The sequence below is a fragment of the Gobius niger genome, assembly GCF_951799975.1.
Source record: "Gobius niger genome assembly, chromosome: 12".
NCBI lineage: Eukaryota > Metazoa > Chordata > Actinopteri > Gobiiformes > Gobiidae > Gobius > Gobius niger.
In genome coordinates, this window is record NC_136863.1 from 1,385,517 (window position 1) to 1,407,872 (window position 22,356).

At 44.5% G+C, this 22,356-nt stretch overlaps 1 protein-coding gene across 1 annotated transcript in view; it reads right to left on the reverse strand.

Annotated features, from left to right (window-relative positions):
• Window positions 1-1,438: 1,438 nt before the first annotated feature.
• The window catches only part of ltbp1 (latent transforming growth factor beta binding protein 1), a 56,174-nt gene continuing 35,256 nt past the window's right edge, over window positions 1,439-22,356 (reverse strand). The window contains exons 5-14 of the mRNA XM_079568413.1: window positions 22,189-22,317; window positions 19,294-19,431; window positions 19,057-19,218; window positions 18,754-18,843; window positions 18,161-18,289; window positions 12,034-12,174; window positions 11,752-11,928; window positions 7,016-7,147; window positions 5,843-5,992; window positions 1,439-1,670 (exon numbers count right to left, since the gene is read on the reverse strand). Of these exons, the coding sequence (XP_079424539.1) occupies window positions 1,477-1,670; window positions 5,843-5,992; window positions 7,016-7,147; window positions 11,752-11,928; window positions 12,034-12,174; window positions 18,161-18,289; window positions 18,754-18,843; window positions 19,057-19,218; window positions 19,294-19,431; window positions 22,189-22,317 (1,442 nt within the window). The 3' untranslated portion in view covers window positions 1,439-1,476. The remainder of the gene's footprint in view (window positions 1,671-5,842; window positions 5,993-7,015; window positions 7,148-11,751; window positions 11,929-12,033; window positions 12,175-18,160; window positions 18,290-18,753; window positions 18,844-19,056; window positions 19,219-19,293; window positions 19,432-22,188; window positions 22,318-22,356) is intronic.

Genomic DNA, 22,356 nt, shown 5'->3' on the forward strand with positions numbered 1-22,356 from the left:
GTGTCTTTTACAAATACATTGACTTTGAATATTACTCCAATAAAAGTGTCTCCGTTAAATGATTCTTTAAACCAGGGGGAGGCAAGTTTTCTATACGGAGGGCCGAAGTAAAGCACTGGAAAAAACACCATCTTAAATGAGATAAATGACTTCAAATTGCTTGAATAAAGATTCTTTGTGTTGAATTTGAGTCTGTTTGGATTAATCTAAGATAAAGATACAAATGGAACAAACATAAAACCCACTTTGAAATCAGACAAATGAACTTTTACTTTGAAAAAGATTTGTTTTTCACTTGAAATTATACAATATAATCTGAGTTAAGAGAATAATGAGTTGTTCCATTGGCGACGAGATGTTTTATCTGATCTAAGACCAGAAAAAATTGATAAAAAAATGACGAAAAAATGACCAAAATTTGATAAAAAATGGACAAAAAAATGACAAAAATGTGATAAAAAGTGACAAAAAATGACAAAAAAATGACAAAAAATGACAAAAAAAATGTCAAAAATGTGATTAAAAAAATGACAAAAAAATGACAAAAAATGACAAAAAAATGACAAAAAAATGACAAAAAAATGACTAAAAATGACAAAAAATGACAAAAATGTGATTAAAAAAATGACAAAAAAATGACAAAAAAATGACAAAAAAATGACAAAAATGTGATTAAAAAAATGACAAAAATGTGATTAAAAAAATGACAAAAAAATGACAAAAAAATGACAAAAAAATGACAAAAAATGACAAAAATGTGATTAAAAAAATGACAAAAAAATGACAAAAAATGACAAAAATGACAAAAAATGACCCAAAAAAAATGAAAAAAAAAAAGACAAAAAAAGTTACAAAAATGAGTTGAATACCCAACAAAAAAAGGAAAAAGATCCTCTGGGTTCAGGCGGGAGTTAAGAGGTTAATAAATCATGTCTTGCTAAAGTCTGTGGGCCTTGATAAGATGTTTTCTCTGATCTAAGACCAAATCTACTCAAACTTTAGATTCAATCTCTTAATTCAAGCAGGTTTCTGTCGTTTCTTCCAGTGCACTTTCTACAAATGCCAGAGTTGTGCATGATTCTAACTGGTGCATTGACAGTATTTCTCCCATTTAACCCTAAAAATGTTAAAGTATTTTCTCATTTGTGTCATAATGTTTCGTAGAAAACACTTAGAAAGTAGAAAGTCCCGCCTGTGGAGAGTGTTATATGTTTCTGTTTTTCAAATACAACTCGAGTAAAGTCCAGACCCTCAAACACCTGGACACGCCCCCTGGACACGCCCCCTGGACACGCCCCCCTGGACACGCCCCCGGACACGCCCCCTGCAGGTGACCGGGCGCAGACGCAGCTCTTCTACACTTGTAACTCCTCCCACATCCTCCGCCTGAAAGATCCCGCTCTCCCGCCCGGCGCCCCCCGGTGGTCAGTCGTGTTGCAGTGAGTGGGTTGAGTTCCGCTGCGCCCCCTGCTGGCCTCAGTGCGCCGCCCGGTGCCTGTGCCTGGCCCGGTGGCCCCGCCCCCGCTCCTCCGGGACGCAGTCGTTGGGCCGGTCCGACGCGGCGGCGAAGCCCGGGAGGCACTCGCAGCGGAACGAGCCCAGCGTGTTGACGCAGCGCGAGTTCCTGCACAGCGACATGCGGCGGTTCAGCTCCGAGCACTCGTCCACGTCTGAGGGGGAAGCACAGGGTCAGCGGGAGGAGGAGGAGGAGGAGGAGGAGGGGGAGGAGGAGGGGGAGGAGGAGGAGGGGGAGGAGGAGGAGGAGGAGGAGGAGGGCTGTGCAATTCATCGAAATGTGTGAGGGCCGGCCAGCAGGGGGCAGGTGTGAAACAGGGACCTCTCTCTTTGCCATTGTCGTCACTTTTTATTTCCCTTTTGTGCTTTTGTCACTTTTTTATTACTTTTTTGCTGGATTTTTGTCTTTTTTTTTGGATTTATGTCACTTTTTTTCCTTGATTTTTGTCTTTTTTTTATTTGTTTTTTGTAATTTTTTGCTGTTTTTTTGTTGTCTTTTTTTGTCTGGATTTTTGTCACTTTTTTGCTGGATTTTTGTCTTTTTCTTTTATTGATTTTTGTCTTTTTTTGCTGTTTTTTTGTCATTTTTTTTCTGGATTTTTGTCATTTTTTTATTTGTTTTTTGTCATTTTTTGCTGTTTTTTTTGTCTTTTTTTGTCTGGATTTTTGTCACTTTTTTGTCTTTTTTTGGCTGGATTTTTGTCACTTTTTTGTCTTTTTTTGGCTGGATTTTTGTCACTTTTTTCTGGATTTTTGTCTTTTTCTTTTACGGATTTTTGTCATTTTTGTTGGATTTATGTCACTTTTTTTCCTTGATTTTTGTCTTTTTCTTAAATTGATTTTTAATCCGTGTACCTTTCGATCATTAGTTATTCCGTTTCAAAATAAAATCAGAAAAACAACATTTCCATTTGTTTTTTTGTTTTTTTCCCTTTCTAAACTTGAATTAGAAAAAGAAATCGTGTATACGTCAATGTCAATGTGTTTGTTTTGGTTCTAGTTGTTTTAAATTCCCTCCAAAATTATGACGTTACTATCATTTCGTTTTATTATTGTTTTCGACACCGGAAGTGAGGAGAGACCTCAGCTCAGAGCCGCTCCTACACTTGTTTGGAAAGTTTTATGCAGATACTTTTTAAAAATGGTGCAACACATGCAGAGATCAGAGATGCTTTATATTACCACGGAGGGAAGGGTTGCTCAGAAATATCCGTGAGGAGATTCTGCTTGGAAAACAACCTTAAAAAGCTGGGCAGACACTGTGCGTCTCTGTCGTGCAGTGGACAGGGGGCTACGAGCCACGAAGAGCGTGAAAATCGCACGGTCGCAAGGTTTTCAAACATGTTTGATATTGTTTGCGAGTCGTGCGGTCCTGGCCCTGTGGCAGCGACACTGAAGCCGGCGGAAAGCAGCGCGAACACGGGGAAATGCAGCTGCAGGCGCCAGGAGGAGAGGACGTACGCGTTATCAGTCCCGTCGCCAGACGTCAGTCTTAAGGGCGGCAAATGAAATCCACGGGGGCACATTTACTATTAAATAAATATTTTTCATCTGGTATTCACGTAGCCCTGGCGCACACTGATCATTACATTAAACATAATCAACAGCAAATATGACCAGACCAACTACAGCTGCAACATGAGTCCTCGTGGCGGAAACGTCAGTACAGTTGCAGGTGGCGTTTCTCCGAGTTGAACCTCCTCATCAACACATCCTTCAACTCAAACTTGAATTCATGAGAGTGAGGTCCTTTTCAAAAGCAGCTGAATGAGCTGGGCCTTGCGTATGTGCAGAAAACTGCGCCGATGCAACGAAAACACGTTTCTGAGTGTGGAAAAACGACCGGACTCTGAGGCTGTAGAACGAGCACCTGTACCCCCACACCCCCACCCCCCTCACCACCGTTGCTGGACCATGAATATGGCTCGGTGTCAGTGCTGTGGCCGCCTCCACTTTTCAGTCTTTCTCAGCCTTCACTAAAGCTCCAGTGTCTGAGTGTAAAACGCACACTTCGAACGCGGGCTCTTTTCGGCGGACTTCAGCGCTTTGTAGTAAAATACACACGAGCACCGGTCACCGGACGGGAAATGAGCATAAAGAGGCGACATCGTGGACTCTCAGAGCGGAGGATGATCGTTAATGCTCCTCTATCATATCAGCTATATTTTATTTTGTGCCCAGACAACACGGGAGCCGTGCGCAATTACGCACGAGTGCAGCTTAGAGGGAACCATGCCAGAGAAAGAGAGAGAGGGATGAAATGCCTCGGTGTCAGGGGAGGAAATAGTTACTTGTTGTGGAGTTTGGGCTGGTCTCTAATCAGGCAGAAAGCGCAAAAGTAACAGTGACACGTAGCCTATCTTTGCTCAGTTTGTAGTGGCTTCTCGTGGTTATACGGCGTATACCTGCGTATCACGTAGACGACACCACATCTGTGTCTGGGGGGCACAAGCATCTTGGGGGACGGGCACGGCCCCCTATGGCCCGCCCATAGCGACGGGTATGCGCGGTATTATATATATTTTTTATTCCTCTTCGTCACTTTAGTTGTGCATGATTACTTTGCAAAACAAAAGTCACTGCTGAAGTGGGGTGGACGGAGAGAGGAGTGGCAGAGGGACAGTTTGGGAATGCACGACGGGAAAGGGTTTTAGAGCGCGGCTCTGGGGAAACAGAGAAAGAGAGCTCCCGAACGCTCCCAGCACCAGCTCTCCTCGGCCATGGGAGAGAAAAAGGCGTGTGGAGTCCGTGAGTGACGAGACAGGAGCCCCGACACTCACATCTTCCACCTGTTCGCTCAGCTCCGCTCTTGGCCGCCTCCGAAGCGACATCACCGCGCACTGCCTCCTCCTCCTCCGCCCCGGTCACCTCGGCTGCTGCTGCACGAGGAGCTCAAAGTGAGCAACAACGAGTTTGAGAAATAAAAGTCCTAATGACATAATAAACAACGGTTACAGAGGAGATCGCGTTGAAGCTCGACCTCTTTTGCTTAAGTTTGTTTTTGTTTCCCTCTTGCGCGAGGGAGTGAGAGGCAGAGAGAAAGTTACTCATCATTTCCAGTAGCAAATCAAACCGAAGCAGTAGTGAACAAAATAAAGGAAGTTGTTTTAGCAGTGTTTGTTTCCACTGCATAGCAAAGAAATGGGTCAATATTTTATTTAGAATTTTTTGCCTTTCCAATTTAATTTAGAAAATGGAAATACAATAAAACAACCACATAATTAGTTTTTCTGATTTTATTTTGAAACGGAATAACTAATGATCGAAAGGTACACGGATTATTTTTGTCACTTTTTGCTGTTTTTTTGTCTTTTTTTTTCAAATTTCTTTTTTTGTGCAAAGCAGACGTGCATTATTTCAGGCCGCTGGGATTATTTTAACAAACGGCGCTGTGTGATGATGTCATCAGGCCGCGCTGCTCAGTTTGCTTGCGCAGGTGTGAGGCCTGGCCAGCAGGGGGCAGGTGTGAAGCAGGGACCTCTCTTTAATCTCTGAAATCATTTGTACTTTTATGACTGTCCAGAAAACAGAAAGTGTAGAGTTTTCATAGTGTTTTGATTGATAAATAAATGAAATAAAGATAGACTTTTTTTTAACCCGCCCAAACCAAATCCATTCTCTCCTCTTTGCCGTCACTTTTTATTTCCCTTTTTGTCACTTTTTTATCACTTTTTTGCTGGATTTTTGTCTTTTTTTTTAAAATTGATTTTTGTAATTTTTTAATTGATTTTTGTCATTTTTTTGCTGTTTTTTTTGTCTTTTTCTGTTGAATTTTTGTCACTTTTTTGGCTGGATTTTTGTCACTTTTTTGTTGAGTTTTTGTCGCTTTTTTTGTTCACTTTTTTGCGTTTTCTGTTGCGTTTACAGTCGTTTTTTGCCTCTGTTTTGAAGAAGCTTTTAGGAGGAGGAGGGCGTGTTCAGGGGGAGGAGGAGGGCGTGGTCAGGGGGAGGAGGAGGGCGTGGTCAGGGGGAGGAGGAGGGCGTGGTCAGGGGGAGGAGGAAGGCGTGGTCAGGGGGAGGAGGAAGGCGTGGTCAGGGGGAGGAGGAGGGCGAGGTCAGGGGGAGGGCGTGGTCAGGAGGAGGGCGTGGTCAGGGGGAGGAGGAGGGCCTGGTCAGGGGGAGGAGGGCGTGGTCAGGGGGAGGGCGTGGTCAGGGGGAGGGCGTGGTCAGGGGGAGGGCGTGGTCAGGGGGAGGAGGAGGGCGTGGTCAGGGGGAGGAGGGCGTGGTCAGGGGGAGGAGGAGGGCGTGGTCAGGGGGAGGAGGGAGGGCGTGGTCAGGGGGAGGAAGAGGGGGTGGTCAGGGGGAGGAGGAGGGCGTGGTCTCGTACCGATGCAGCTCATGCGGGACAGGTCCAGGGTGAAGCCGTCGAAGCAGTCGCAGGTGAAGCCCTCCGTGACCCGGACGCAGCGGCCGTTCTCGCAGCCGTTCAGGATCCCGCACTCCTCGGACTGAAGGCCCTCGAAGGCGTCGGACGAGGCTGAGGAACAGGAAACACCGACACACCATCAGGCCATGAACGCATCGTGATAAAGCCAACGTAATGAACGCATCGTGATAAAGCCCGTTAACTCCTTAACTCAAACCTGAACCGAGCACGTTTACTCCAGCTTTACCCCAATCCGAAAGCTTCTGGGAAAAAGCAACAAAACTGAGACGAAAAAAATGTCACAAGAAATTGACAAAAAATGATAAAAAATGTGACAAAAATTTATGAAAAATTTATGAAAAATGGACGAAAACTGTGACAAAAAAATGACCAGAAATTAATAAAAAATTACAAAAAAATTACAAAAAATTGATAAAAAAAATTGACAAAAAAATTACAAAAATGTGAAAAATAATGACAAAAAATTATTAAAAAATTATTAAAATTGACCAAAAAATGACAAAAAATTTATGAAAAATTTATGAAAAAATTGACGAAAAAACTGAAAAAATGTGACAAAAAATGAGACAAAAAATGACCAAAAATTAATAAAAAAACAAACAAAAATGTGACAAAAAATTTATGAAAAATGTGATGAAATTTGACAAAACAATTATACAGAATTGACGAAAAAATTGACGAAAAAATTGACGAAAAAATTGACGAAAAAATTGACGAAAAAATTGACGAAAAAATTGACGAAAAAATGACAAAAAAATGTCAAAGCTCCGCTAACAGCAACGACATGTTCCAGCCGCTGGGAGAGGGTTTGAAATGTTCATTAATAAATGAACCTGATATTTTAGGTGCAAATGGAAACAAGTCTCGTTTTTCTTCGTTTTCCTGGTCGTCCGTTTTGCTCAAATAGAAACAAAGGCCTGTCTCTGATTGTGGCCTGGTTCCAATAAAGGTCTGGTCCTGATGCCCTGGAGTAAATAAAGGCCCCGCCTATATTAGAGCATTTACGGTATTCGTCTCTGCTGTGATTGGCCGCTCGGCACTGACTCCTCCCGGGTTTGTCGCCCGAGTCAGAGGAACTGATCAGCGCTCGTGTCGAGAGGGAAACGAACTCACGCTGCTCGTAGTCGTAATAAACCGAGGCCTGGTCTGGACGGACCTCGAGAACCGGCGCCGCCACCAGAGCGTCGCGGCCGTACGAGCGCCTGCTGTCGCCGAAGGGAAGGTTACACATCTGAGCGTAGTCCTCTGCAAACACAGAAGAAGAAACATGAAAACACAGAAGAAGAAACATGAAAACACAGAAGAAGAAACATGAAAAACACAGAAGAAGAAACATGAAAACACAGGAGAAGAAACATGAAAACACAGAAGAAGAAACATGAAAGCACAGAAGAAGAAACATGAAAAACACAGAAGAAGAAACATGAAAAACACAGAAGAAGAAACATGAAAACACAGAAGAAGAAACATGAAAACACAGGAGAAGAAACATGAAAACACAGAAGAAGAAACATGCAAACACAGAAGAAGAAACATGAAACACAGAAGAAGAAACATGAAAACACAGAAGAAGAAACATAAAACACAGAAGAAGAAACATGAAAACACAGAAGAAGAAACATGAAAACACAGACAGAAGAAACATGAAAACACAGAAGAAGAAACATGAAAAACACAGAAGAAGAAACATGAAAACACAGAAGAAGAAACATGAAAACACAGAAGAAGAAACATGAAAACACAGAAGAAGAAACATGAAAACACAGAAGAAGAAACATGAAAGCACAGAAGAAGAAACATGAAAACACAGAAGAAGAAACATGAAAACACAGAAGAAGAAACATGAAAACACAGAAGAAGAAACATGAAAACACAGAAGAAGAAACATGAAAACACAGAAGAAGAAACATGAAAACACAGAAGAAGAAACATGAAAGCACAGAAGAAGAAACATGAAAAACACAGAAGAAGAAACATGAAAAACACAGAAGAAGAAACATGAAAACACAGAAGAAGAAACATGAAACACAGAAGAAGAAACATGAAAACACAGAAGAAGAAACATGAAAACACAGAAGAAGAAACATGAAAACACAGAAGAAGAAACATGAAAACACAGAAGAAGAAACATGCAAACACAGAAGAAGAAACATGCAAACACAGAAGAAGAAACATGAAAACACAGAAGAAGAAACATGAAAAACACAGGAGAAGAAACATGAAAACACAGGAGAAGAAACATGAAAACACAGAAGAAGAAACATGAAAACACAGAAGAAGAAACATGAAAACACAGAAGAAGAAACATGAAAACACAGAAGAAGAAACATGAAAACACAGAAGAAGAAACATGAAAACACAGAAGAAGAAACATGAAAACACAGAAGAAGAAACATGAAAACACAGAAGAAGAAACATGAAACACAGAAGAAGAAACATGAAAACACAGAAGAAGAAACATGAAAGCACAGAAGAAGAAACATGAAAAACACAGAAGAAGAAACATGAAAAACACAGAAGAAGAAACATGAAAACACAGAAGAAGAAACATGAAACACAGAAGAAGAAACATGAAAACACAGAAGAAGAAACATGAAACACAGAAGAAGAAACATGAAAACACAGAAGAAGAAACATGAAAACACAGAAGAAGAAACATGAAAACACAGAAGAAGAAACATGAAAACACAGAAGAAGAAACATGAAAAACACAGAAGAAGAAACATGAAACACAGAAGAAGAAACATGAAACACAGAAGAAGAAACATGAAACACAGAAGAAGAAACATGAAAACACAGGAGAAGAAACATGAAAACACAGAAGAAGAAACATGAAAACACAGAAGAAGAAACGTGAAAACACAGAAGAAGAAACATGCAAAACACAGAAGAAGAAACATGAAAACACAGAAGAAGAAACATGAAAACACAGAAGAAGAAACGTGAAAACACAGAAGAAGAAACATGAAAAACACAGAAGAAGAAACATGAAAACACAGAAGAAGAAACATGAAAACACAGAAGAAGAAACATGAAAACACAGAAGAAGAAACATGAAAACACAGAAGAAGAAACATGAAAACACAGAAGAAGAAACATGAAAACACAGAAGAAGAAACATGAAAACACAGAAGAAGAAACATGAAAACACAGAAGAAGAAACATGAAAACACAGACAGAAGAAACATGAAAACACAGAAGAAGAAACATGAAAAACACAGAAGAAGAAACATGAAAAACACAGAAGAAGAAACATGAAAACACAGAAGAAGAAACATGAAAAACACAGAAGAAGAAACATGAAAACACAGAAGAAGAAACATGAAAACACAGAAGAAACATGAAAACACAGAAGAAGAAACATGAAAACACAGAAGAAGAAACATGAAAACACAGAAGAAGAAACATGAAAACACAGAAGAAGAAACATGAAAACACAGAAGAAACATGAAAACACAGAAGAAGAAACATGAAAACACAGAAGAAGAAACATGAAAAACACAGAAGAAGAAACATGAAAACACAGAAGAAGAAACATGAAAACACAGAAGAAGAAACATGAAACACAGAAGAAGAAACATGAAAAACACAGAAGAAGAAACATGAAAACACAGAAGAAGAAACATGAAAAACACAGAAGAAGAAACATGAAAACACAGAAGAAGAAACATGAAACACAGAAGAAGAAACATGAAAAACACAGAAGAAGAAACATGAAAACACAGAAGAAGAAACATGAAAAACACAGAAGAAGAAACATGAAAAACACAGAAGAAGAAACATGAAAACACAGAAGAAGAAACATGAAAAACACAGAAGAAGAAACATGAAAACACAGAAGAAACATGAAAACACAGAAGAAGAAACATGAAAACACAGAAGAAGAAACATGAAAAACACAGGAGAAGAAACATGAAAACACAGAAGAAGAAACATGAAAAACACAGAAGAAGAAACATGAAAACACAGAAGAAGAAACATGAAAACACAGAAGAAGAAACATGAAAACACAGGAGAAGAAACATGAAAACACAGAAGAAGAAACATGAAAACACAGAAGAAGAAACATGAAAAACACAGAAGAAGAAACATGAAAAACACAGAAGAAGAAACATGAAAACACAGAAGAAACATGAAAACACAGAAGAAGAAACATGAAAACACAGAAGAAGAAACATGAATACACAGAAGAAGAAACATGAAAACACAGAAGAAACATGAAAACACAGAAGAAGAAACATGAAAACACAGAAGAAGAAACATGAAAACACAGAAGAAGAAACATGAAAAACACAGAAGAAGAAACATGAAAACACAGAAGAAGAAACATGAAAACACAGAAGAAGAAACATGAAAACACAGAAGAAGAAACATGAAAACACAGAAGAAGAAACATGAAATACAGACAGAAGGAGCGGAGGACGGAGGACCACGACTGCCCCGGCTGTGGACGAGGACCATCTTAATGAGATGAGTTTATGTTTATAGCTTTTAGAACTATTGTTTCGGCCCCAGGCCTCCAGGCTCCCTCCTTTCTTTTTGTATATTTTTGTTAGTGTACCCTAAACCTGTTTTCTCCCATGTAAATCTGCTGCTGTGGTCCTGGGCTGTGATTGGTGGAGGGGATTGGGGTCCTGGCTGCTGGTTGGGGGAGTGCATTGGGGTCCTGGCTGCTGGTTGGGGGAGCGCATTGGGGTCCTGGCTGCTGGTTGGGTCTCTGGCTTTGCTGCCGCCTGATTGGTGGAGCAGCTCAACACCTGGGGGGAGCTCGTTAAAGCCACCTGTGCAGCCACTCCTATAAAAGGACTCCACCGTGGCTCATTCAGGGCTGCTGGTCCTTACGCCATTTTGTGTTGTGTGTCTCTTCGTTGTTGATGTTAACTTTTGTGTATTCAGAGACTCGCTCCCTGTTGCCGTTTGTGTTGCGTCACTTTTTGGTTTGTTCTCGTTTACGTGACGTGGAATCAAGCGACACTCGTTATCTTGTCATGACTTTGTTTGGTTTTGTTAGACCTGATTTTGTCTGTTTAGTTTGACTAGCTTTGTTTCGGTTAACCTTTCTGTACTTACGGTAAATAGCCTTTGTTCTTATGGTTATTTTTGCCACTCCTTTTATTAAATTACAACTTTATTCATCCATTTTACATCTTGGTTTTTGTTACTTCCTTTAACTAGCAGAGCCGTGTCGTAACAACTATAAACCTAAATGAACCCTCGTCTGAATTAATAAAAATGTCCTGCATTATATTTATTATAAAGGTAATATCTGTGTTTTGTCAGTTCTGGTCCTCCGTGTTGCAGATTAAGTTATATTTTGTGGGTTCTGGTCCTCCTTAGAGCAGATTAAGTTATATTTTGTGGGTTCTGGTCCTCCGTGTAGCAGATTAAGTTATATTTTGTGGGTTCTGGTCCTCCGTGTAGCAGATTAAGTTATATTTTGTGGGTTCTGGTCCTCCGTGTAGCAGATTAAGTTATATTTTGTGGGTTCTGGTCCTCCGTGTAGCAGATTAAGTTATATTTTGTGGGTTCTGGTCCTCCTTAGAACAGATTAAGTTATATTTTGTGGGTTCTGGTCCTCCGTGGTGCATATTTAAGTTATATTTTGTGGGTTCTGGTCCTCCGTAGTGCATATTAAGTTATATTTTGTGGGTTCTGGTCCTCCGTAGGGCAGATTAAGTTATATTTTGTGGGTTCTGGTCCTCTGTAGAGCAGATTAAGTTATATTTTGTGGGTTCTAGTCCTCCGTAGAGCATATTTAAGTTATATTTTGTGGGTTCTGGTCCTCCGTAGGGCAGATTAAGTTATATTGTGTCAGTTCTGGTCCTCCTAGGCGGTGCCAGGCCTCGTACCCGTGTTGGAGGGCGGGCACAGGGCACAGTCCATGCCCCAGCCCTCTCCGTACAGGCAGCAGCACTCCGTGTAGGTGGTCTTCCTCTCGGGGCCCAGCGGCTGAGTGCAGGTCAGGGAGTCGCTCACCACCTGCCAGCACACGGCCTGGAAGTCGCCCTGCTCCTCCGACTGGCCGTCTGAAAGCACGGAGCGGATCAGGCCGGGGGCTGGGCAGTCATGCAGTCATAGTATGCAGTAGTAATATGCAGTAGTATGCAGTAGTATGCAGTAGTATGCAGTACCTGAAGTACCGGAGAGCAGCACACAGGTGTTCTGCACTTGGTCCCAGATTAAAGGGTGAGTACAGAAACACATGAAGGATCCGTCTGTGTTCAGGCACTGCCCCCCCGAGCACACGGAGTCGTCCAGGCACTCGTTTATATCTGAGAAAAGAAAACAACCAGAAAGAGAGAGGGAGGGAGAGAGAGGGAGGGAGAGAGAGGGAGAGAGGGAGGGAGGGGGGAGACAGACAGACAGACAGAGCGAGTTATCTCTGGCTTCTCTAAAATCTCTCTCAGGTTTTGGCGTCTCTGTTTCTGTTTCAGACGATGATTGGAAACAGAGACGATTATGCAACGCCGGGACGTCACAGACTGAGCTGAGCCTGAGCCAGACCCGGACTAGGACCGGGACCCAGACCGGGACCCAGACACAGACCCAGACCCAGACTCGGACCCGGACCCAGACTCAGACTAATAAAAGTCTGAAAGCACCGAGACGATAAGGAAGCAGAGCGAGCCCAGCTGAGTCAACACCCGCAGACCTTCAGAGCGTGTGAGGAGAGACTCTGGAGCGACTGAAGGGCAGACGCTGAAGAGGGAGGAAAAACGTGCGGCCTGTGCAGTGTTGTTTTCGTCAACGAAGACGATAACGATATCTTTTCGTTGACGCCCCTTTTTTTAATGACGATAACGTAACGATGACGAGCTGAAATGAGCTCTTTGGGGATGAGAACCTGACGAGACGTTTACCAGTTTACGTCAATGAGACGAGACGAGACAAAAAAGGTTTTTGGTCAGATCAGAGTTTATGTGCGGAGTGAGAGAACACACGGTAAACGTGACCCGGAGCGGCGCCGTGCGGCTCATGATGCGCCCGGGCAGCGGCGCCTCTTTCTCTCTCTCTCCCCGTGGCGTGCGGTCACTGCTCGCCCACATCCTCCTCAGAGCGTCTCACATCCAGGTCACAGGGAGTTTATTGTTTCTCAGGACAGTTTTCAATACCGTGGCGTCTGAACGCTGAAAGCACGTTGAGGTCGGCTACGTATGTGCAGACAGCGCTGTTGGTAGAAGAAAAAAAATAATAATAATCTGGAAGCGATGATCAGAGGACGAGGAGAGCGGGCGCTTTTGGGAAAGTCCTGTTCACAGTCGGCCACTTCTGCCAGTGCCGATCGTGGTGTCATCTGTTTGTCAAAAGCCAATAGAAGCTTTTATTTATCCCAATTTCCAAGACTTATCGAAATTAATTATAACTTCTTATAATGAAACCGACGAAAACTTGACGAAAACCTTTTTAATTTTCGTCTGACTAAAACGTGACTAAAACGATCACATTTTGAAATGACTAAAATGTGACTAAACCTAAATGCATTTTCGCCCAAAAGACTAAGACTAAAACTAAAAGGGCCAAAAACAACACTGGGCCTGTGGAGATTTCCCCCGTCTGTGTTGGAACGAGAAGGTCCCGGGTTCGATTCCTGGGCCTGTCTGTGGAGTTTGCCTGTTCTACCCGTGTCTGTGTAGGCTTCCCCCCCACTAAAAACATGTACAATAGGCCAGGATGGGTGACAGTGTGTGTGAGGGGGAGGGGCCTGGACTGGAGACTAGTTGGAGACTCGGTCAAGGAACAGTCTCCGAAACATTCCCTGGAGATAAGGCGAGTCTCGAGGTTCTTCCAAAGAGACTCCATCTTTTTGAGATCTTCATGTCTGACAGGTCTCGGAGACGTTGTAGGGACGTCACAGAAACGTCTCATACAAATACAAACAACAACACAACTGTTTAAGACCACAGAGACCTCTCGGAGACTCTTCACCGAGACCTGGAGACTCGCCTGATCTCCAGGAACATCTCAGTCTCCAGCTCGTCTCCACCAGGGGCTGGACTGGGACTGAGAAACGGCCCTGGACTCTGACCAGCCTGACCCAAATGAGCGTAAATGCGACACTTCCACAAACACATATTTTAACCCCTTACGTCTTAACCCCTGAACCGAGCACGTTTTCTCCAGTTTGGCTTTACCCCAATCCAAAAGCTTCTGGGAAAAAAGGTGAGAAAAAAGCAACAAAACTGAGACGAAAACAATGATGGAAATGTGACAAAAAAGTGAGAAAACTTTGGCAAAAAAGTGACGAAAAATTGATGAAAAAGTGGCAAAAATGTCTCAAAAATATCACAAGAAATTGAAAAAAAAAAAAAAAAAAAAAACGACAAAAAAATGACAAAATTTGACAAAAAATTGACAAAAAATGGATTAAAAATGTACGAAAAAATGTGATTTAAAAAAATGACAAAAAAAGTTACAAAAATGAGTTGAATACCCAAAAAATGAAACGTGAGGAAAATGATCCTCTGGGTTCAGGCGGGAGTTAAGAGGTTAACTGAGTGCATTGTCTCCAGTTCAGCTTTACCCAAATCTAAAAGCTTCTTGACTTTAGAGCAACGCCTCATTTGAAAACAATGGCCGACAAAAGTGACTGTAAGTTTTGGTCACGTTGTTGCTGCATTTTTGTCATGTTTTGGTAGGGGGTCGCGGGACACTGAAGTGAGGTCACATGATGACATGGAGACAATATTTTTTGCTACATTTCTGACACTGAATTTGAAGCATTTTTGATTGAAAACACTTTATTCATTATTAAACATAATTAAACCAGACCTTTATTATAAATGCTGGTTATATTTTACAGACGGGGGGCCCGAGTTGTTGGTTGAGTGATTTTGGGGGTCGAGGCCTGAAAGGTTTGGAAACACCTGGAGTAAATGAACAGTTTGGCGCTTTGAGAAACTCGGTGACACAGGCTCTAAGTGTAAACTGCTGTTAATATTATTATTTTTAATATCTTTAAAGGGGGGTATTATGCAAAATGGACTCTTTCCAGCTTTCCATCATGTTATTCTGTCACTCCCTCATTAAAAACATGGCTGAAGTGTTGTCTTGGCACATTCACGTATTTCTGAGTCATCTGTAAAAACTCTGATGGCGGCCATTTTAGGGATAGGTTTGCCTGAGTCCTCCTAGGAACGCCCCCACCTCCTGGAGACGCCTCCGAGCTTTGGTCACCAGCCAAGTAACCGACCACTGCTCCTCAGCAGAACCCCCTCCCCACTGATGCCACAGACAGCGTGTGGAGGGGGCGTGTCTAAAGGCTCAGGTTCTTAAAGAGACAGAGGCCTATTTCAAGACATTCACTACAGCCATTTTGAGAGAGACATTTTATACAAGGCAGTTATTCTAATTTACTGCATTTAAGGACAAGCAGAAGGTTTGTCATCATTGTAGTGAGATATAGACTGGTGCTATGGGACTGAAAAAAGCAGAACACCCCCTCTTTAACTAGTTTTTGTCTCATAAATATGACTCTAAAACTATGGGGGAAATAAGTTAGTCTACGAGGGAAAACTCCCGGACGAGCGAGAGCCTCCATCAGCAGCCGGTCTGTCATCATAAGTACTGAATAATAATACGGCTCCAGCTGAGTCAACAGACCGGGTTCTAGCGTTGAAGAAGGTCCGCACCAACATGGCCGCCGCCGACAGATGTCTGGCTCTCGGCTGCATTTCTCACATTTTTCTACAAAACAGAAACATGTTGTGGAGCCTTTGAGAGCGGCTTCGAGAGCGGCTTCTGTTCCAAGAGCGACATCTGCGGAACAGCCCATAAACCCGAGAACATCCGAGCGCTCACATCATTACCAGCGTCTCTTTTAAAGCGCTTGGAAAACTGTCGGTGTCGGGGGGGCTGCTTTAAAATGGTCCAAGTCCTGCCTCGTGGAGAGAGTCAGGCGGGGAGACTCCACATCTCCCTCCGCTCCCCCTCACTGTGGAGTTCCTCAGGGTTCTAGACTTGCACCTGTACTGTTTGCACTTTATGTTCTCCCACTTAATCTCTTAACTCCCGCCTGAACCGAGAGGATCTTTTTCCTCACGTCATCACTTTATTTGTTGGGTATTCAACTCATTTTTGTAACTTTTTTGTAATTTTTTTGTAATTTTTGTAATTTTTTGGTCACATTTTGTCATTTTTTTGGTCAATTTTTTATCAAATTTTTGTCACGTTTTTGTCACATTTTTCATCAATTTTTTGTCATTTTTTTCGTCATTTTTTCGTCATTTTTTGTCACTTTTTTGTCACTTTTTTGTCAATTTTTTGTCCATTTTTTATCAAATTTTTATTCTTTTTTTGTCACATTTTTGTCAATTTTTTCGTCAATTTTTTTGTCCATTTTTAATTAATTTTGTCAATTTTTTGTCATATGTTTGTAAATGTTGTATCAAATTTTTGTAATTTTTTTGTCCATTTTTTTTAATCAAATTGTTATTTTTTTTTGTCACATTTTTGTCAAATTTTTTTGTCCATTTTTTCGTCATATTTTTGTAATTTTTTTGTCCATTTTTTTGTCCATTTTTAATCAATTTTGTCACATTTTTGTCAATTTTTTCGTCCATTTTTTCGTCATTTTTGTCATTTTTTAAATACATTTTTTGTCAATTTCTTGTGACATTTTCGTAACTTTTTTGTCAATGTTTTCTCACTTTTTGTCACGTTTTCATCATTGTTTTAGTCTCAGTTCTGTTGCTATTTTCACAGCTTTTTTCCAGACGCTTTTGGATTGGGGTAAAGCCAAACTGGAGAAAACGTGCTCGGTTCAGGTGGGAGTTAAGGGGTTAATGAAATATTCCAAAGGCACGGCGTCGCTCACCACTTACTTACAGACGCCAAATCTACAAGCCTTTGAAGAAAAATAGTAAGTCCCCCCTGACACGTCTACTCCAGTGTTCGAGTGACGTCAGGGTCTGTTTGGCTCAAAACGTTTAAGTCTTAATGAAAACCAGACTGAAGTTGTTGTGTTTGGCTCCATGGACCCTTCACATGACCTGGGCGTCCTAAACACCGTGTTCGCTCTTCAGCCTCAGCCTCGGCGTCATTGTTGACTCCGATTTGAAACTTCACAAGCAAATCAATGCTGTTGTTAAAGCCAAACAAAAGTTAAACCTTTTTTATCTTTTAAGAACTTCGAGCAAGTCGTGCACGCCTTTATTTCACCTCGCCTGGATGACTGAGATGCACTTTACACCGGCATAAATCAGAATGCCGGGGCGACAGTGGCGCAGATGGTAGAGCGGGTCGTCTCATGATCGGAAGGTCAGGGGTTCAATTCCCACCTCCTGAAAGTGCACACTGTCGTTGTGTCCTTGGGCAAGACACTTCACCCACATTACCCCCAGTGTCTGCGTACATTGGTGTATGAATGAGAGTATGAATGGATGAGTGGATCCTTGCTGTAAAGCGCTTTGAGTGTCTAATGTAGGTGGAAAAGTGCTTTATAAGTTGAGACCATTTACCAATGCTCTTTATCGCTCGCAGTTAGTCCAGAATTCTGCGGCTTTTAACAGGAACCATAAAGTATGAGCACATCTCCCCCATTCTTGCGTCGTTGCACTGGCTTCCTGTTGATTTTAGAATTAATTTTAAGATTTTATTGTTTCATCATTTTTTTAAAATCAATTTTTAATCATTTTTTTGGTCATTTTTGGTCATTTTTGGTCATTTTTGTCACATTTTTATTTATTTTTTCGTCAATTTTTTCATCCATTTTTCATCCATTTTTTGCCATTTTTTGTCACTTTTTTGTCACTTTTTTGTCACTTTTTTCAGCCCCATAGCACCAGTCTATATCACACTACAATGATGACAAACCTTCTGCTGGTCTGTAAATGCAGTAAATTAGAATAACTGCCTTGTATAAAATGTCTCTCTCAAAATGGCTGTAGTGAATGTCTTGAAATAGGCCTCTGTCTCTTTAAGAACCTCTGAGCCTTTAGACACGCCCCCTCCACACGCTGTCTGTGGCATCAGTGGGGAGGGGGTTCTGCTGAGGAGCAGTGGTCGGTTACTCGGCTGGTGACCAAAGCTCGGAGGCGTCTCCAGGAGGTGGGGGCGTTCCTAGGAGGACTCAGGCAAACCTATCCCTAAAATGGCCGCCATCAGAGTTTTTACAGATTACTCAGAAATACGTGAATGTGCCAAGGCAACACTTCAGCCATGTTTTTAATGAGGGAGTGACAGAATAACATGATGGAAAGCTTGGAAAAAGTCCCTCCGTTGCCGTGGAGACCTGACAGTATGTGCTGTGGCGTGACTGACCTCTGCACTCCAGGCGGCTCGGGTCGTAGTCCTGTCCGGATTTGCAGTAACACTCGAAGCTGCCCTCGGTGTCCTGACAGAAGCCGCCTTTACAAACCTCCTGCCCGAACAGGACGCACTCGTCAGCGTCTGAAACACGTCACACGGGTCAGCGGGGCGTCACAGCGAGCGGTCAGAGAGAGAGACCAGGATGTTAATACACAAGAGAGAGACCAGGATGTTAATACACAAGAGACCACAGCAAAATCACTGCAGGTTTACAACAGCCAGTCAGGAAATGGGGAAAAAATTATAACTGGAATAAATGAGAGAGAAAAAAACTGGGGAGAACACTATGAAAAATGGGGAAAAGTAAGAGAGAAAAACTGTTCATAAAAAATAAAAATAAATCATTAAAAAATACAGAACAAATTATTAGAAAAAATAAAAAAAATAAAAAAAATGGGGAAAAATAAAATTGGGGAAAAGATTTTTGAAAAAAAACAACATTTTTTTTTAAATGAGGAAAAAGTTATTAGAAAATGGGGAAAAAACTGGAGAGAGCTCCTCACCCGCTCAGACACTTAAACAGAGAAGCAGAGCAGAAGTCTGACCTTTGTAGATTGTCCTGGTGGGGACTCCGTACAGAGAGTCTCCCGCAGGAACGAAGCCCCGCCCTGAAGGACACATCTGCTCGAACTGATCTGTACAGACGACAACCAACAAACCTTTACAGCAAAGCAACACAACCTGTACACAAACGCTTTATCATCATCAACCTATCAAACTCCACAACAACCTATCCATACTAACCTATCCATCCATACTAAGACTGTATCTGTGTGCACTAAATATGTTTATCGTCTGTCCATGACTCTGACCCCGCCCCTGACCCCGCCCCTGACCCCGCCCCTCACCTGTCCCGTTGACCGGGCAGGGGTGCACCTCGCAGTTGTCTCCCCAGCCGGCGCCCAGCGTGCAGCAGCACTCCTGCAGCGAGACGGAGCTGGTCAGGACGCTCTCGCACAGGTTCTCATCGTTCAGACGGAAGTAGCACTCCTTCCTCTCCAGCGAGGACGCTGCGGAGACACAGACACAGGTTAAACACGCCTTCAACTGGACACGCCTTCAACAGGACACGCCTTAACCTTTACCTGTGGGCGTGACCTGACACATGGCCACCATGGCGTTGTACTCGTGTCCGGAGGGGCAGACGCAGAGGAAGGAGCCGTCCATGTTCACGCACTGGGCCTCACCGCAGACGGAGCTCAGCAGCTCACACTCGTTCAGGTCTGAGGAACAAAAGGTCAGATCCAGGTTCTCAAAGAAACTAAACATCATTGTCTTTGGTTTACTCTGACGTTAAAATGAACTCACATACACTGCAAAAAGTAATTAACTAGACTAGTATAAACATCTCAATTCGAGCACAATAATCCATTTTTTTGTTGTTTTGACTTGTTAAGATGTTGGGCGTTTGTCCTGGATTATTTCACTTGTTCTGAGATGTTTCTGACTCGTTTCGATACATTTCGTCCTTATTTCAGGTCATTTTCTTTGCCAATAAGGAAAGAAAATTGGTCTTATCCAGAGCCGTGGGAAGATGTTTTAGTTTAGGGGGCGCTGAGGGACAATATTTACCCCCAAAATACTGTTTCTGTGCATAAATCCTATTTATTAACCTCTTAACTCCCGCCTGAACCGAGAGCATTTTCTCCAGTTCAGCTTTACCCAAATCCTGTAGGCCAGTGTAACGCCTCGTTTGAAAGACCTACAAAACTAAACTGATCTTTTTCCTTTTTCACTTTTTTTGTCGGGCAGTCGACTCATTTTTGTCAAATTTTCATGACTTTTTTGTCACTTTTTCGTTCATTTTTTCTCAATTTTTCGTCAAAATTTTCTCACATTTTTGTCAATTTTTTGTAAATTTTTCGTCCCTTTTTTGTCACATTTCCGTCAATGTTTTCGTCTCAGTTTTGTTGCTATTTTCACACCTTTTGTCCAGAAGCTTTTGGATTGGGGTAAAGCTGGAGAAAATGTGCTCGGTTCAGGTGGGAGTGAAGGGGTTAATATTGCCTGCAGTTCACAAACTATCCACCAGGGGGTGCTGCAGCGCCCTCAGCACCCTGGGTTCCCACGGCATTGGTCTCATCTCATTGGCAATTTTACTTTCTTATTTCAAGTGAGATTTACCCGAGAACTGGTCTGAAATGTCCTCAAACGAGCAAAGCAAACTCGGATCAGGAAAAGTGTCTAAATGAGTGAGCTCTGCCCCCCTCCCTCACTCACCCACACAGCTCCGCCCCCCCTCCCTCACTCACCCACACAGCTCCGCCCCCTCCCTCACTCACCCACACAGCTCTGCCCCCCTCCCTCACTCACCCACACAGCTCCGCCCCCCTCCCTCACTCACCCACACAGCTCCGCCCCCCTCCCTCACTCACCCACACAGCTCCGCCCCCCTCCCTCACTCACCCACACAGCTCCGCCCCCCTCCCTCACTCACCCACACAGCTCCGCCCCCCTCCCTCACTCACCCACACAGCTCCGCCCCCCTCCCTCACTCACCCACACAGCTCTGCCTCCCTCCCTCACTCACCCACACAGCTCCGCCCCCTCCCTCACTCACCCACACAGCTCCGCCCCCCTCCCTCACTCACCCACACAGCTCCGCCCCCCTCCCTCACTCACCCACACAGCTCCGCCCCCCTCCCTCACTCACCCACACAGCTCTGCCTCCCTCCCTCACTCACCCACACAGCTCTGCCCCCCCTCCCTCACTCACCCACACAGCTCCGCCCCCTCCCTCACTCACCCACACAGCTCCGCCCCCCTCCCTCACTCACCCACACAGCTCCGCCCCCCTCCCTCACTCACCCACACAGCTCCGCCCCCCTCCCTCACTCACCCACACAGCTCTGCCTCCCTCCCTCACTCACCCACACAGCTCCGCCCCCTCCCTCACTCACCCACACAGCTCCGCCCCCCTCCCTCACTCACCCACACAGCTCCGCCCCCCTCCCTCACTCACCCACACAGCTCCGCCCCCTCCCTCACTCACCCACACAGCTCCGCCCCCCTCCCTCACTCACCCACACAGCTCCGCCCCCTCCCTCACTCACCCACACAGCTCTGCCTCCCTCCCTCACTCACCCACACAGCTCCGCCCCCTCCCTCACTCACCCACACAGCTCCGCCCCCCTCCCTCACTCACCCACACAGCTCCGCCCCCCCTCCCTCACTCACCCACACAGCTCCGCCCCCTCCCTCACTCACCCACACAGCTCCGCCCCCCTCCCTCACTCACCCACACAGCTCCGCCCCCCTCCCTCACTCACCCACACAGCTCCGCCCCCCTCCCTCACTCACCCACACAGCTCCGCCCCCTCCCTCACTCACCCACACAGCTCCGCCCCCCTCCCTCACTCACCCACACAGCTCCGCCCCCCTCCCTCACTCACCCACACAGCTCCGCCCCCCTCCCTCACTCACCCACACAGCTCCGCCCCCTCCCTCACTCACCCACACAGCTCCGCCCCCCTCCCTCACTCACCCACACAGCTCCGCCCCCCCTCCCTCACTCACCCACACAGCTCCGCCCCCTCCCTCACTCACCCACACAGCTCCGCCCCCCTCCCTCACTCACCCACACAGCTCCGCCCCCCTCCCTCACTCACCCACACAGCTCCGCCCCCCTCCCTCACTCACCCACACAGCTCTGCCTCCCTCCCTCACTCACCCACACAGCTCCGCCCCCTCCCTCACTCACCCACACAGCTCCGCCCCCCTCCCTCACTCACCCACACAGCTCCGCCTCCCTCCCTCACTCACCCACACAGCTCCGCCCCCCTCCCTCACTCACCCACACAGCTCCGCCCCCCTCCCTCACTCACCCACACAGCTCCGCCCCCCTCCCTCACTCACCCACACAGCTCCGCCCCCCTCCCTCACTCACCCACACAGCTCCGCCCCCCTCCCTCGTTCACCCACACAGCTCTCCCCCCCCTCCCTCACTCACCCACACAGCTCTGCCCCCCTCCCTCACTCACCCACACAGCTCTGCCCCCCCGGGCCCTCCTGGTAGCCCTGGTCACACAGGCACCTGAAGGAGCCCAGTCTGTTCTCGCAGAAGCCGTGAGGTCCACACACCGTGTCGTTCAGGCCACACTCGTCGATATCTGCAAAAGGTCAAAGGTTAAACAACCAGTTCAGTCACA